General features: G+C 39.7%; 1 protein-coding gene across 1 annotated transcript in view; it reads right to left on the reverse strand.

Moving 5' to 3' along the window:
* Positions 1 to 18,157, reverse strand: part of LOC124153326 (DNA-directed RNA polymerase III subunit RPC1) — a 164,684-nt gene that overhangs the window by 99,711 nt on the left and 46,816 nt on the right. Inside the window, exon 12 of the mRNA XM_046526426.1 lies at positions 8,214 to 8,349. Within this exon, the coding sequence (XP_046382382.1) occupies positions 8,214 to 8,349 (136 nt within the window). The remainder of the gene's footprint in view (positions 1 to 8,213; positions 8,350 to 18,157) is intronic.

An 18,157-nucleotide genomic window follows, 5' to 3' on the forward strand; every position in this document is an offset into this window, starting at 1 on the left:
GCATTGATTGATAGATTTTCAAAATGCAGTCAGAGCGGTCACTTTTGGGGAGAAAGGCTCGGAGGGTCGAAGAGAGGGGCCAGCGAAGGTGAGCTCGTCGAGGAAAGGGTCCCGGATTAGGGACCCTTCGAAGTGCTTCGGCGAAAAGTAGTCAAGTAGTCTTCAAAGTACGTTCACAGCAGCCTGCCTTGCGAACGTACCAGGTACGTTCACAGCATCCTGCCTCGCGAACTTACCAGGTACGTTCACAGCAGTGCAAAGTGTTAATTAGGAGTATACGAAATACCCCGCGCGACCTTCCTCACATGTTAAACTACGAAGTATTGTCGATGCGATGTTTACGAATAGGCACGTAAATAGGGGCATTATGTCAGTCGCGATATTTTAGGCGAGGTTTTAGGCGAACCCTTTCTCTCCAAAGTTGCACTATCATTTACGATTTCACACTGTTGATGAACCACAGTTGGAAGCACTGATTTTTTTTAGCTACATACGCCGGCGTAGCTAGTTTTGTTGACAAATATTTCGCCATAGTTCGTATGAACGAATGCCTTTCGCTCCTGGGGACCGATCCGGGGTTCGTAAATTCAAAACATTTCGTAAAATCGATACTTCGTATAATCGAATTGCACCAAGTATTTACCATAGGCTTTTTGACGGAACCGTACTATCACTTCGTATAATCGGAAACTTCGTAAAAATCCTGCTTCGTATAATCAAGAGTTTACTGTAACACTTGGGTGTTCAAACTTATGATTCATGAGATGCCAGTTTCCACCGGGTGTTCGGTTAAAGCAGTAGCCTCTATCCCAGTGTGCGGTGGGTAGTATTCAAAGTGATTTTAATTTATCATTACATATTTAAACAGTTTTTTGTACTTGTGATGAAAATAGGCGTGAAGCTCAACTGCATGAATTGAAAACTTCCTGCTCTACTTTACACATAAACAAATGACACTCGTCATACTATTCATAACAAGGTCAAACCTGATAACAATTGACACAGGCAAATAATTTATGTGGTACTCCAACTATTATTAAAAGCAACTATGATTATTGTAGGAATTCAATTATACTCCCGGCAAAATAGTGATCGTACCGTAACATAACTCTTGGACTGAATAATATCCACCACAATGTTTGAACATTCTTCACAGTCACCGCCACCCTGAATGGGATGCTAAAATTTTAACAAAAAGTCGTGAAGCAATTTTCACTAATTTATACAGTCACAATAATAATTTCACAACTAATGTGCAAATGATTGATTACATTACACAGTTTAAAATCCTAAAATAAAAACAGAATTAAAGTACGCACTGAAAGTACAGTACTTTGAATATGTATTGACTATGTATGGTATAATTTACTGCATAATATATTGAATATGTAAATTATTATGGAGGCTTCTGCGGTGAGTTGATTGGTGATGGTTTTCTGTTGATCCATGTTTTGCGGACGACAGTTTCGGGCGCGTTCTAGCTCCCGTCTTCGGGTCCAAATGATGTGCAGATCTGCGATCCTTATATATATATATAGCTAGTCAGGCTACTTACGATTGAATATTTATTGTATGTTTTAACTAGTATTGTACTGAAATTTAAGTACTCGGAATATAACGTGCCTCATATCTATGCATATAAATGTATCAAGTCTCCAGGCAAAAAAAGGTTTTTTATAATAATAATAATTATTATTATAATAAATCTTTATTTATAAGTATAAGTTGATTTAATCAGTAATGCAAGCTGAAATGCAGTAGGCCTCAGTGCCTCCTTGTTAATACTTCATAACATTTAAGAGGCAACATAAATATGAATGTATGTGAAGTTGCTTGTCACTACAGTACAACAAACTCCATGCAACAACATTTAAAGAAAACCGCCGTAATTCCAAGTTAAAGCCACACTCCCAAACCCTTCCAATCTATGTAAAAAAACCTTCCATAACAAACCTCTCTACTTAAGAAAATACCTTACTACAAAGCCACCTGCCAGCCTGTCTGAAGAACTACTGTTAAGATTAACATCTAAATGACTATCAAACTGGAAAACTCGTAAAACTGTCATTGAAACTACACATGGAGACAACAACAAACTTGTTAAAAACAACTTTTTCCTCCAGAGAACCGAAGTTATACAAAAAAATTGGTCTATGCAGAACCAAGGCATTCTGGCTGCTTTGCTGTATTTCCCCATACTCGTCTATTTTACGTTGAGATGAAAAATTAACGACTTTGGACTTACACCAAAGATGCCCTTATTGTACAATTACAAAAAGTGATCAGAGAAGAAAGAGGCTTTGAAGACCTGTAGCTGGAGGAGGACGATGATTTAAGTAAAATATGTACATTGAGAGGGTGCTAAGCAAGTATTTCTTGTCCAACTGCAAACCTCTCTATCCCAAACTTAGAGGGCAATATTAATGGTGAAACTATGGAAGTTTTTGGAAGAGTAACCTTAGCTCTCCCAAAAGGCAAAAAAATGGACCTTTCTAGAGGTGCCATTTCACTGCAAGATGCAAAAAGGAGAGGGATTGGTGACATTAGACATTTTTAACTAGGGTGATTGAACTTTAACAACTAATTACTATGGATGGTCGGATCAGATACCTCGGATCCAAATATCCGCAGATATTGCCCTTCATCGGATACATTGGATCCAAAGTCGCAGAAGACATTGGATCTGGATCTGAAATTTTAAATAATAGCTAGTGAATGCAACAAGGGTGGTAAGAGTTCCGATTCTCTCTTCGAATGCACCGTCGCATGCGAATCTTGTCCTACTCATGAACCGCTTTGTTTGAAAGCTCTCTCGGAGGTTACGTAGCAGAAATTCAGCCGCGGAAAATAAAGGCAAAATACGATTGGCACAGTGTGACTCTTCCCAAGAGATTGAACAACCATCGGGGGATTCTCAGCGTCCCAGGATAATAACCACATCAAAAGTAATTACGTCGCAGATTTCAGAAAACCACCCTCTGCCGTCCATCAGCCCGTGCCTCTGTTGTATTTTTTTGTTTCCGAAATCACACAGTACATAAATCATCTTCTCATAAGTCTTCTAAGATAGACATCAAATTACTAGATAACAATTGAATCGTGTTTCATCCCTACCCCGTCTCACCAACTGACCTTTTTTGGCCTACCTGCTTCAATTCTCAGTTTATAGACGACAAATGCTAGGTGAGTGACTTTCTGAGCTCGAAGATGTCGAAATTTAGATGACATGCTCAAGATTTTAAAAATAATTAGACCAAAAACGACACATTCCTGACGATATTTCTGTTTATTTTTCTGCTCTAATTGATTGTCATTAAGTTTTCTATTTACAATTAGACTACACTAACGTGCAACATTATCCAAACAGCACAATTTTCAAAGAAACAAGTGCAGCATTAACCCCTCAAACAAGTATAGACGGATTGGAGGCACCAACTGCATACATCACGTAGCTCGCCCAGCTTCGCTCTGAAGGCAACAACGTCACTGAAGCAAGATCTGACTTGTTCGTCCTTGACTCTCTCATTTGTAGCCTCGTTGCTTGAAATATGGAGGGAGCGCACTCCTTCCCCTCCACCTCTCCTTTACGCGCTTCTGCTGCCCACTCCATCTTCATGCTGAGCGGTCGAGCACCTTGTTGCACATGACGTTAACGCTGTTTTAAATACTGTTAATTGTGTTGCTGATTGCGCAGTTGCAATTTAACTTAATGACATACTGATAAAAATGTCTTTCATTGTGTAGAAACATTTGAAACATTTCTATTGAGATAAGGAGAACCAATGTATGCCATAAGCGTGCACTGTGGCATGAAATTATCGTGAGGAAGTGCTAAATGCACCTCACCATACCGAAGCATTCTCGGATGAAACACAAGTCGGTATGCGATGAGAAAGCAACAAAATTCGGGGGACACGTGCGTGAGGAAAATTTGAATTCAGTCGATAGCAGTAGTGGGGTAGGGCGGGCATTTCGTTAACCAGGGGGAACATTTTTAAACAACAGGATACAAAGTAGAGGGTTTCAAACTACTCTTAACACCCTTCACAATCGAAAAAAACTTCATTTTTCAAATAAATCTATTGTAAATGAATGATTTTTCAATATTTCGTTTCCTTTTATGAAGGGAAGTAATTGTATTTTTATATTTCGGGGAGTCCGGACCCCCCGGTCTTCCCCCTCTCGCTATGTCACTGGTCAGTGGTTTATCCGAAGATTTTTCCTATTTTCATTTCCAAACCCAAGCGTAACAGTTTAGGTCATGAGCATGTAAAGATGTTTTCATAAAACAACTTGAAAACCTATTAAAATTATTTTTAATATATAAAATTATTAAAATGTGTATGAAAATGTAACAAGCATTCCTTTGATTGTCATTGGATATAGCAGAATAAACTTGAATAATTACCGTATAAGCAGGTGTCAGAGGCGCACCTTTTTTCCCAGAAATTGCAGCCGAAACTGGGGGTGCACCTCTTACACAAACTTCTTATCTTCCCCCCCTCCCCTTCACCGGTCGCAAGTCCAAGGGGAACTGAGTGGCCTTGGTTTTCAGCATGAGTCAGTCATCTGAAACCCTGGGTCAAAAACAAGCGGCAGGCAGGGGAGTTTCTCCCTTAGTGACGTATTTTTAAAATGCTCCTGTTTGCTTTTCTTGTAAGCATCGCGCCGTCACGTCGGTACCCCAGAGGTGAACATGGGAAAGATCGCGCTGGGGTTTCAGCTCCGGAGGGCGCGCTAAATTTACTGGTACGAGTGGGCATCCCGCGGCATTTATACTGCATATAGTAATCGCTTATCAAATGTAGAGAAACGCGTACTTTTGAAGGACATACCAGGTAAATAGTCAACATCTGTCTTGCCGAGCAATTACCATTACACTGAGGACCTGATTTTTCAAAACTTATCTTCAGACGTTAATATGAGGATCCAATTTCTCCATATTTCCGGTGCAACCGCGTCGGTTTGTTGGTGATGACAACAGTTTCGCTGGCACTGCTGCCAGCGTCTTCAGGTCGAAGATGATGCCGGTCCACGATTATCTGTAGTCTGCCATTAGAAAGCTCCCAAAAGATGACGCCGCTGAAATAAGAGAGGATGTCTCTCACATTCTCCGCACTACTAGACCACCTAAGCAAAACTTATCCGCTACAGAGAGGGAAGCTCTGTCAAAACTCAAGAGCGATGACAGTCTCATCATACTGAGAGCGGATAAAGGCAACGCAACCGTTCTCATGACCAGAAAGGACTACAACGATAAAATCTCCCAACTTCTGAACGATCCTGCATATCAGCAGCTGAAATCGAACCCTACCACCAGGATAGAGCGACAAGTGAAGGAACTCATCAAGAGGTCATCCATCCCTCAGGAGACTTAGCGGAACCTCATACCACGTGCCGCAAAACCACCAAGATTATATGGTTTACCGAAGATCCACAAGGAAGGAGTTCCACTGCGACCTATAGTGAGTCAAATTGGTGCCCCCACTTACCTCTTATCAAAGTATCTCTCTCAATCATTGCAACAGTTTGTGGGAAAGACCGAGTCCCATGTGAAGAATTCTGTCCATTTCATTGAAATCCTAAATAGCACCACCATTACTAAGAACGACCTCTTAGTCAGTTTTGACGTCTTTTCGCTGTTCACCCGTGTCCCCGTTAAAGACTCAGTAGATATTATCAAAGAACTCACAAAAGTTGGATTGCCTAAAGATTTCCCGTCATTAGTGCAATATTGTCTTGAGAATTCGTATTTTCTGTGGAACAATAATTACTACGAGCAGATAAAAGGCGCAGCAATGGGTTCGCCTTTGTCACCAGTGATAGCGAACCTGTATATGGAGCAATTTGAGAGAAAGGCACTGGCCTCTGCGAAGCACAAACCATCCCTTTGGATTCGATATGTGGATGATACCTTTATCATCTGGCCCCACGGCAAGGAAAATCTACAGGAATTCCTACTGCACCTGAATTCCCAACACAAGGATATACAATTCACCATGGAGTTAGAGAAAGACGGCCAGCCCCCTTTTTTGGACGTCTTGGTAAAGAAAAGGAGTGACGGTCACCTCGGGCACTCTGTATATCGGAAAGCCACGCATACGGACCGGTATCTAGACTATGCCTCGCACCACCATCCTGTGCAAAAGGCATCCTTGATAAATACACTTTTTCACCGGGCCCACCGCGTTTCGGATGCTGAGTCGCTGGCAGAAGAAGAGAAACATCTAATTGCAGCATTGAAAAAGAATGGCTACCCGGATTCGGCCCTGAAAAGGACCATTAAAAGAAAACGACTTTCAAGTGAAAAAACGGAAGACGAAAGAGCTTGGGCCGTCATTCCCTACGTCGCAGGGACCACCGAAAGGATTGCCAGGGCCCTGAAAAAGCACGGCATCACCACCAGGTTTAACTGTACGACAAAAATTGGTGACTTGCTGCCCACAGCCAAAGACAAACTACAGCACGACCTTCATGAAGGTGTTTACAAGGTCCCTTGCTCGTGTGGAAAAGAATACATCGGTGAGACTTGCCGTTCACTCAAGATACGGATGCAAGAGCACCGAAGGGCAACGAAAAACAGGCAATTCCAGCTGTCTGCCATATCGGAGCACGCCTGGACCCCGGGACATGACATTAAGTTTGACGACGCCAAGATAATAGTGAAAGAAGGCCGATATTTTCCCAGACTCATCCGCGAATCCATTGAGATAGCCCGGACGGACAATTTTAACAGAGACGACGGCTACCATCTGGATGCTCATTGGAGGAGGCTCATTAGGCGGACCAATAGGAGAGCGGCAGCCACAACTGGCGGGACTGACCCCCTATATAAGGAGGACGAAAATCGTGGACCGGCATCATCTTCGACCTGAAGACGCTGGCAGCAGTGCCAGCGAAACTGTTGTCATCACCAACAAACCGACGCGGTTGCACCGGAAATATGGAGAAATTGGAACCTGAACACCGCGGAAATCTACGTAGTCACGTTAATATGAGGATTTTTGCAACTGAAAATTACATTGGTGTCAAAACCTGCGGTTTAAAAAATTCGAACGTGTGTGTTCATTGTTGGACTACATGGTGGATGGAAGAAATTGGAAATTATAAGTGAAGAGCGCTGAAGGAGTGGTCGAGGGGAAGGAGCGCGCTCCCGCTTATACGGTACTTCATTTAATAGCAAGAATTTGAAAATGCATTTGGATCTGAAAACATCCGATCCGAAACACTGGCTCCGAAAATCAAGGATCTGATCCAAGTCCTTATCCGAAAAGAATCCGTCCACCCCCACTATGTAATTACTCCAGTTTAATAGTTTTTACCTATACATGGTGCACATTTTTAGTTGAAAAATGACTAATGAGGAAATGAGGAAGAGTGAATCTCTTGGAAAATGTGTGAAGACAACTAAATGCACAAAGCGTTGAGCCAAAGATTAAAAATAGTACCCAACAGATAAGATACGTACTAATTAATTTTTGTACCTAAGAAGGGGTGTATCAACAGGTACTGTACTGATGGTGTTCAGCTTCTATGAAGACATAATCATGTGTGATTGGCATCTTTACCTCAGTGCATAGTCAACTACCACATTTATCCTCGGGGTTACAAACTCGCCCCATCTAACTTCCATTGCCACGTGATCAATATCTTGTAAACAGCAGTCAAGAACATAGAGGAGTATCAGTATTTCCATATGATTACAACAATTTCATTCATTCTGCCACCAGTGAGATGCAATCAACTGCTATCCACTTGAATTATTGCACTCCAAGAATAAAATGGGTTAGATATATATATTCAAAAAAATTATGGAGCACTTTCTAAATATGTATGCATCCACAAGCATTAAATAGGCAGTCCTTTGATTTCAGACTGTTCCTTGTGCAAACAATGGCGCATTGAGCTGAATCGACAAGGAAAGCAATTATTTCATTTAGAAATATACAAAATGAAAATGGCGGGATGATAGCTGCAGTATTCAATTTTAAATGATAAATATTGTCTTTCATCACAATAGGTAGCTAAGGGATTCATGCAAAATCCCCCTACTACATTCAACATTTCTATGCGGGAATATTGTGACATGATTGTGAAAACCTGGTTTACCAGTGGAATGGTTGGCAAGATGTCAATAATAAGATTTCGTCTTTCTCATGATGTTACGGTCTCCTTCTTTTCCTCCTGAAATACATAGATTTAAGGGTACTTACATGAATCATTGGTGCAAAACTCTTCATTTGTAGTGTACGCTCGACCTTTCGTCCTCAAGTTGGCCTTGACAGGGCAATTTGAATTGGGCCTCAATGTTAGGCTGAATATTTGCTTTCCAGTCCACAGAGCACAAGGCTGAAAAAGAATAGAATCCTAAAATGAGTCATGTCATCACACAAGCAATGTCTGGACTGGATTGAAATGAATGAAGTTACGTATAGAGTAGACTCCATTCATAAGAACCACCTTATCACAAAGCTCTCATTTTTACACTTAAAGCTACTACATATTTTCTCTTGGTTTTTGCCATCAACCAAACAAGACCGGTGAAATAGGGAGAAATGTGTTTATCCTCATTTATTTTTAGCTAAAATTATTTTATTAAATATTTTTAAATAAAACTAATGCATATATTTAACCCTCATATGGATTTGCTGCGCTTTAGCGGCGCTCGTGGTTTTAAAAGTGGTGTAAAAGTTTTCCATTCCAATGGATCATTTTTTAATTTTCAGTAGTCTATTTTTTCTGCTTTCTTCGTCTACACCTAAAATTTTGTTTTCATAGTATTGATAGTTTACATTTTATTGGCCTCTAATGAAAAAAGTTACGTCGTTGGATTTACGGCGCCGCCAGTATTTCTTCGTCGCTACGTCGGGGACTGCACTCACAATGTTAATATCAAAGCAATTATGTTCCGTATGAAATGCTATAATCTATGTATAATCATATTATTTAATTTTCTAAACTTTATAAACAAAATGAAATTGTTAAACACAATGAAAATATTACTACACCCATGTCTCGTATAGCGCAATTTCGATATAGCGCAACTGGCGCAACTTCGTTCCTCGGGGAAACATTGCAACGCAGTGTAGCCTAATCAAAAATCTTAAACGCTCTCGTGATAAATCGTGAACTTGCGCTAAGTACACACGAAATTTCTATCATTTTACGCATATTAATATTATTGCTTGCCTCAAATCTTCTTTTTTGTTCATATATTAATCGAAATCCATTGCTGTGCAATGGCCAAAAGTATTGCTCGTCATTGGGTCCAGATAGCCGGCCCACCGAAGTAATTTATCTTGTCTCCTTAACAAAATGATAACAGTTAATTAAGATCATTAATTAAGCGTGGGGCGAGTGGAAATAAGTTTTTTTAAGCAATACGGTTTGAGACATATTTTTGCCGTCATAGGTTATCGGGCGATTGACTTCCAGGTAGGGGGTCTACGCTAAAGCCTTCAAGGTCATCGGTATTCACGGGGGATAAATGGAGCGGTGGCCGAGTTGTGCAAGAATAGCATCAACACGTAAAAGGGTCCGCTATAGAGTCTCAAACACAATGGCTTCGTTCCCTCCCCGAAGTCGTAGGCCTTCTGCTTCTCAGGAATACAGTTCAGCAGTGGAAGGTGATTTAGATAGAGCCATACAGAGTAAAAACCAAGAGAATATGCCAAAAAATAGGAATGCGTATAGAAAAATCAAGAATTTATCAAGAAAAACTATAAACCTAGAAGAGGAATTGAAAGAGGTCAATTGCTTTGAAAATGGAGAACGTCAAAGCGATATTGCTCGGAAGTTTAAACGCACGATGCCTTATTCTGACTAAAGATGAAGTTAAAACATCAGTGACCTCAGCCGCACCAACTTCAACCAAGCGGTCTACACATACGGAAAGTTCATAGTGAATCAGTACAAAAAGACGAGAGTGGTAATCGCTCCGAGACATTTAGTGAAAGCTCCGGTTGGTTCCAGAATTTAAACGGCAAGCAGGTATTTTCAGTGCGGCGATATCAGGTGAATCTGCAAGTGTTGATAGCGCAGTCACCGCAACATTTTCTGATGAACTCCAAGCTGTGATTGAAAGTGGCTCCTTTCCCCCTCAACTAGTTTTTAGTGTTGACGAGACAATATTGTTTTGGAAAAGAATGCAATCTCGTTCATTCATTTTCAGGGAAGGAAAACCTGGGTCAGGTTTCAAGGCATTTAAGGCTCTTTCGCGTAGCTGCTAATGACTCGGAGGACTTCAAATTAAAATGATTTATCATTCATAAACTCCGCTAGCTATGAAATGACATTCAAAGTAGCATTTTCCTGTCATTTTGATGAGCAACAAAAGGGCCTGAGTGACATAATAGTTGTTTTTAGACTAGTTTGAAAAATCGTCAACTGCTGGCAACGCATTACGATCCCCTGAGATAGCAGATGTTAGCCTACCCGCACGACAGGAGGGAATTTCAAAAGCACGTAAGAATTTTTGCTAACTTGAATAAAAGTCTTTGAATGCGTGCATACTATCTTTAAAGATGTTTTCAACTATAAACATTTACATAAATAATGTTTTCTAAGGCTATTTATGGGAATATAGATGTTTTAGAGGAAATTCAATACCCAAGACCAATGCTACCAGGAACGCATCCCTATCTTCCCAATGTTAAAACGCTCTCGTATAACGCAAATTCGTATAGCGCAAAGACCCCAAGGAACGCATCCCTTGCGCTATACGAGACATGGGTGTATACCAATTTTACTTTCTCTTTTATCTAAGAATCATAGTGTTTGCCTCGATATAAAGTTCATTGCCAAAAATTCATCTTTTTACAAGAATAATTCATAGAAACTCATGGCTACCCAAAGTTATTTTTTCCTTGGCCTCCGACTTAGTTTTGCTTGGGACGACAATAACCTCGTCGCTACGTCGGGGACTGTACTCTCAACGCTTATGTCAGAGCAATTATGATTCGTATGAAATGCTATAATCTATTTATAATCCTATTATTTAATTTTTTTAAACCAAGTGAAATTGTTTAACAAAAGGAAAATATTACAATACCAATTGTGCTTTCTCTTTTATCTAACACACATTGTGTTTGCCTCGTTATAATGTTCATTGGCAAAACTTCATCTTTTTGCAAGAATTATTCACAGAAACTCATAGCCACTCTGCTCACTCTAGCTAAGGTTGTTTTTTCCATGGCTTCTGACTTATTTGCTTTGGCACCTTCTCTGCTCCACGTACCTGCCGTGGCGATAGTCACCTTTGGGCAAATTCCAGGGTTACTATGTTTTGAATTACACCAAGCAGCAATTCCAAGAAAATTTTAACACAATGCATTATCCGAATTCGTAGAATAATGCTTCCTCACCGTCGTGTGAATATTTCTCGTTGAATGAGCAATTGTAACTTGCCAGGAGATTCAGAGGTTTCACCAACTACCGTGAAGAACACATCACACGGTTACTGTTATAAGTCTTGTACCTCTCATTCGAAAATATTCATTTGCGGCTACGATAGCTTACACAAAATTCCTGGCATTTATATAATTACCGATGACGTGACACAGCTTACCATTGGGGTGAAATCAAGATAGGTAACTACCCAACTAATTGTGTGTCAGAAAATTATTTCTTTTTCCTGACTATTAATTCATTATTTACACGGTAAAAATCGTTTCATGATGAATAGGAGAATAGAAAATGTACAGTGAAGTGAAAATTTGTATATATATTTCTCATTTCTTTGTGTACTCAAATGCACAGATATTTTACTCATTGGGGGTTTTACTAACGTGAAGGGGTGAGTAAGGAGGAAAACAGAGAAGGAAAGTCTGGTAGGTTGTTTTGAGGTAAAGGGGTGGTAGTGTGTCGACTGCCAAGGATCAGGGAATACCCAGATCGTTAGGCCTTGTAAGCTTAGAAAACCCTTATCGCGAAAAAGGCTAGGAGTACAAGGAGGCAATTAGATATAAAAGCCTGCTTTTCCTTTATCCTTCCATCGCTGCATGAGGGACAGGGAACAAAAGCCTTGTCAAAACGCCTTGCGGTGGCCCTCCCTTCATTCCAAGAAGGTCCAGCTCGGGTGGGTCATTAGGGTGAAGGGAAGTTCAATCAAGTTTTGGGGAGGGGGGAAGAAGGCGATGAATGACGAATAAAGAAGCTTAGTGGGAAGGTATGGATAGTCTCAGGATATTCTCAATGTTTGGGTCAGTGAAACACTTCAGAAAGAAAATGTGAGGGAAGTCCTCCCAGCGTGAGGATATTTTTGTCACTCCAGAACATTCTTCCAACAGTCCCTCACGCAGAGTTGGACGAAAGAAAATAGGCACCTGTTCCTCTTCCCTACCACCTATAACCCATACTTCTAAGAAGTTATTTTTTTGGATTTCCCACCAATCCAGGAGTAAAACCTCATCTGGTGCACTCCCAAGCATCACATTTACCCGCCCATCTCTAAGGAAACGTCCCCAGTGAGGGAATGGGGTTTGTGGTAGGAAAAAAATACCGGCTCTTATAGCTTCACCTCCAAAGCGGCGTTGGGTTCTTTGACACGTCGCTAATTATCCCATATCCTTTATATTTCAAAATCTATAGGACTTGATTTTTTTAATTGCAGGATATAAGCTCCCAGAATATTCGTAAGATGTGTCTAGATCGCCAGAATCCTGTAAAAATCACGAAAGTAACACTCGTCTCTTCTCACTTCACCTACAGCTGTTCGATTATTAATGTTCAATAACTTATCCTTCTACATACACTGCAAAGATATAACATATGGGTGGACGCAGTGACGCAAAATTATGTCACATACGCATAAACGAATTTTATTCGGTCCTCATTTTTAGTATTTAGATACATAAAAACATAAACAATATAAACATTGAAAAGCGGAGTTTGTCCAGCACTACATATATGAAAAATATTTCAAACAACCATTACACATGAAATTAAAACTTTCATTTGAAAATAACAGACAAAGGGAACAGAAATAGAGAGCACGATGGCAACAAATGGAAAAGAATGCAGCGTTCCAGATTTTTTGTTATAACTTACACAAGAATGGGTTAAATCTAGCAAAGCACGATGAGAAATAAAGATAAAAGATGTATTTACCATTATCAATCAGAAAACTTTTAAATTCAGGCTAACTTTGAAAGATAATAACAAAAAATGACGCAGCGCCGCTGCGGTGCCGAAAATCCAACAACGTAACTAAATTTGTAAATCCATATGAGGGTTAATAGGCGTTGAAACTTAGCACTGTGCTCTTCATTTAGATCCTGATAGACTAGACAGCAATAATAGATGTGAGGGAAAATTAGCGCATGTACTTGATGATTGCGAGTGTGCAGTGCAAAAGGTCTTTTCGCGTTTTAAGATGGTAGAGGATCACATTAACCCTATTACAAGAGGTCCATGAAAGTGGTTTTTTTTTTTTCTAAAATTCGTTTTAAAAACCATGTGATTTCGGTGTCATATCAAATCTTGGCGGTGTTATTATAATGCTACAACTTTCCCAGGTATATAGATGTTTAATTATTTTATGGTACACGTTCCATGAATACTTATGCTTTTATTAAGCATTTTACATAACATTTAACACAATTTCGATTGTACAAAATTTCTCACAAAACTACACGAAAGAAAAGGTTCAAGTATATAGTCTTGGCGAATACGATCGGCAAACGCCAAATCCCCAATACCTTATATATAGGGGCTCCGAATTTTTGCAAACCGCGAAACGTGAAATAAAATTTCGCGTTTAAGCACTTTTTCTGCGAATTTGGCACAATATTTCCCACCATTGCCAGTAATAAATACCCCATTACTTTAAGTTTTCTTAAAAAAAAAACGGTATCCAGAACCGATCGCATAATTTCGGTGCTTTGGAACCGGGCTCGGAACTGTGACGAGGATTTGAATTTGGCGCCCAAAGCTGAAATGGTTTGCAGCGTATTCAAGGCCAAAAGGTGAAAAATCGATTTGAAAACGCAAATATTACTTTCTGATTGCACGGCGTCCATGTTTTTATTTCTTTTGAGAGTTGCTCACTAGCACGCGGATTTAAGGGGTCGTCAATTTGTCGCTCTCGCCAACATTGTAACATTCTGTAGCCGCTTTCAAACAAGCTGACTTTTCGCCTGCCGCCAGCCACGGCATGGTGACGTTCTTTCAACTTACTAAAAGTCTATATGGATGTCTTCAAACGAGTCGAATCGCGCCATTGACGGCGAGGCGCCCATTTCAATCCGGCCCGGCGATGCTCCGTCTACGGCGTGAAATAAAGGCTATGCTACATTGAGGCCACTTTCAGACGAAACGACTTTTCACCGGCCGCTGTTCACGTGAAATTCGGGTGGCTTTCAGACGAAATGGCTTTCTGCAACACCGTGTGCCATGCCGTGAACGGCACCCGTGGAAAGTCATTACGTCTAAGAGTGGTCTTAAGATTGATTCATGTATATATGCAGCAATTCTTCGATAGACGAGCAACATGCGTTTCGAGAGCCTATTCATAAGTTGATAAACCAATGCAAGGCGTCGAAAATTGTGGTTGTCCTTCAGAATGCAACACTGCATTACAATTTTGCTTTAATTCATGGCCGCTCAGTTTATGCATGTTGTCGCTGTACCGGCGTGTTGAGCAGTTTAATGTTGAGGTTATAAGAACTGTGACAGTGAAGCATGAAAATAAGTTGTCAATTAAAGTAACAATTTAAGCTAGTTACATCACAGAATGTATTTTGATCTGACTTACAAGTTACAACAAAAAACCTGGAGAAAGAACCAGAGGCTGCCCGATGTAATGAGACATAATGGTCGATCATGCATTCATAACAATGTGTTATTTAGCTTTTTTACTTGGCAAATGAAATTATGGAGGATTGGGGAGAACCAGAACGGTACCGAGAACCGAAAAAATTTAAGAACCGACTCAACCTTAATTTATAGAATTCCTTTACCCTAGTCAGCAACGAACAGTTTGGAAAAGAAAATGAATCTTTTCTTAATAGTCTCAAAAAACCTGTGCAACTTTCCATGCGTGAGGTCCTGAAGCAAATAGGCATAAAGACTAATACCAAGTTGTCATTCCTTGCATAATGACCCAGGAAAGAAGATTATTTCAGCCATGGGAAAATCATTTAACTCAAGGTGGATTTCAGACTGATGTGAAGGACTTAAGCACAATTGTTGCTAATGTCCTCATATAATCACTAACAGAAACTCAAGAACTTTGAGGCTATTCTGCTTTTAAGGATTCTGTTTGGTCAGTTCAGGAATAAGGAAAAGAATTTTCAGTACTTCCACTAATTCTTGCCCTTTAAAATGATTTTCCCCATTTTGTAGAAAATTGTGTGTAAACCCTGTGGATACCTGTGGCAAATGTAAATGCAGAAAGAAATTTTTCCATGCATGGAAATATAAATAAAAGAACCACTAAACTTCCAAATAATGTAGAATTAAAGTCAAGTTTGACCAATTTTAGATTCCAGAGTGTGAATAATTTCAGATGGCATATTCAAAAATACTTTTATAGATAATAGATAAATACATACTTGCATGTGTTGATATTATATTTTTTTGTGTAGGGCCGTAAAGACTTTTGTTATCAATGTGTTAAGTGAAAACTATTAGTTTTTTTACATCATGCAGGCCAATGAGACAGTGAAATTTAGACCAATCAAAAATATTCCCCATCTGTACAACTCCCGCAGTTGTCCAGCGTTATGAGGTTGAAATACATGCATAGCAATGAGTGTTTATGGTATGTGTATCTAACAAATGCTTAATTCCTTTAGCATTTGCTTTGACCCTTCTTTATCAAGGTTTTTACCATTAATAATATATTTAATATGCTAATAAGCATTTTTATTGGTGAAATTATTGTTCTTGGGATAAAAAAGAATATTTATGACGAAACTGTATTTTTTTATGACGAAATTGCAATATTATGACGACATTTTGAACCGAAATTGACAGATTTTTATGATGAAATTCACAGTTTTTATTCACCGATAATCTTTGCCTCTACTTATATGTGTACACTTCGAGAGCCATTCCAGAATTTTTGCATTATCAAGTTCCTCTACACTAAATAAAGCCTTTAAAATTGCTTCTCTAGTAGCAACAACAAGCTCCTCCATCTCTTTCTTTGTCTGAGTGACTGTGTGTTCAAAATATAGATGTCGTTTTGCAGGTCCCCTTTCTTTCGCATGTTCATGTGTATCGTTACTGATGTGCTTTAACAATGTGGCAAATCTTTCAAATTCAAATCTTTTATAGTAAACTTTGCACAGTAATACTCTGTCTTTCACATAAAATCCTTCTGAGCTGAAATCGCTTGCCAAGACTTGAGCGGTATCACTAGGTTTTGGCATTTAAAAATTCCTTTCCTTCGTTCGATATTTAAAGCTGGAACTACGATAAAAAAATCAGTCCAACCGCAAAACACTCACTCAAAGCACTCACGATGGTGTTTTCAAACCGAGTGCTGGGTAGCTACGGTATAATCATAGTACCGTATAACTTACAAATTGGCCAAAATGTTTCATGTCGTGGGTTCCCTTTTGATACCCCTAACCCAGGTGTTGAGGAAAGGTAGGACAGCAGCTAGACACAACAAAATCCCTTAGTTTTGATTACAGCTGTTGCCAATCGGTCAGGAAAGGCAGGGAAAGAAGTGCACATAACTAAACATAATCGGATTCAAAGAAACTTGAAAAATTATTTCCCAATTATCGATCTGCCGTTGACGGCCGCCGTGGTCACCATGGCCCCCATTTCAATCCGGCCCGGCGGTGCGCCATCTACGGCGTGAAATTCAGGCAGTGCTACATTGAGGCCGCTTTCTGACGAAACGACTTTTCGCCAGCCACCATTCACATCACGATGCCGTGAAGTTCAGCCGGCTTTCACACGAGATGACTCTCTGGCACGCTCTGGGTCATGCCGTGAATGGCAGCCCGGTTCCAGCCAGCGGCCATGTTTAAGTCAACGAAATTGTTACATTAGACCCACACTCAAGGTTTTCCTGCAACAAGTTATCCAATAACGCTGTCTAATGCATCGCTGTGAGTCACCGGAATTACTGCTCGGCCTTCAGGTCTTTATCTAGAGGTTTACAATAATGCTTAAGACCTGAAAATAAGGAAACCGATTGTGTTTTTAATGCATACTGTGTGGAATACAACAAAGTTTGCAAATGAGCATTTTAATTAGTAAAAATATATATTATGGACGCAAAAATAAACTTTGTTGTATTCCACACAGTATGCATTAAAAACCCAACCGGTTTCCTTCTTTTCAGGTCTTTAGCATTATTGTAAACCTCTAGATCTGAAAATATCGAAACCTGTTGAGTTTTTTCATTAGTACTGTATTGAATACTAAATGGTTTAGTTTTGAATTTATAATGTCACTAAACCGCGAAGTGAATTCACAAAACATTATTTCAAGTGTATATACAGTAAAACTTTGATTTTACGCAGTTGGAGGGACCGATATGGGCACTGTGTAAAATCAAAGTGTGTAAAATCAAGATTTGGTATTGAGGAGGAGTATAGTTTTCAGGATAAAACTTGCTCATTATTTTTAGAACGCTTAGGTATATGCATATTTCTGGTTTAAGCCAGAACCGGAACCAGAAAAAGTCTCACAGGTGAGGTTTTACAGTAAAGGAGCATGAAATCCTTCTCAATCGAGTCAGATATATGTTTCCCGGATTCAATTACTCATTTGGAGGCAAGAAAATGAAGCTTAATAATCTTGTTTACTCACAAGCAACACCAGAGATGATGTGTTACCTTAAGAAAAACAACGATGCATTCCTGAACAATGTTTCCCATGGTTTCCAATGAACAACATGGTTGAATCGCTAGCATTTCTGGCACTAAGATTACTTCTGTTACCCAGGAGAAATGTCGGAATGGCGATACTAAATGCTCGCAGAGAAGCTAATTTTCGAAAATATTCTCATTAAAAGCAGTTTTCAGGAAATCAGTTTAACCACCAGCAGACAAACAAAGATTGGAGATTGAAGAAATGAGATATCTGATGATAGTCAACCAAATTAACCCAATTAACAGGGAGCAAAATTTCGCTAATACATCACAAAGACTTGACACCCAGTGGGCCTGGGTTCAAGTCCTGGCAGTAGCAGAAA

The sequence above is a fragment of the Ischnura elegans genome, chromosome 2, assembly GCF_921293095.1.
Source record: "Ischnura elegans chromosome 2, ioIscEleg1.1, whole genome shotgun sequence".
Classification (NCBI taxonomy): domain Eukaryota; kingdom Metazoa; phylum Arthropoda; class Insecta; order Odonata; family Coenagrionidae; genus Ischnura; species Ischnura elegans.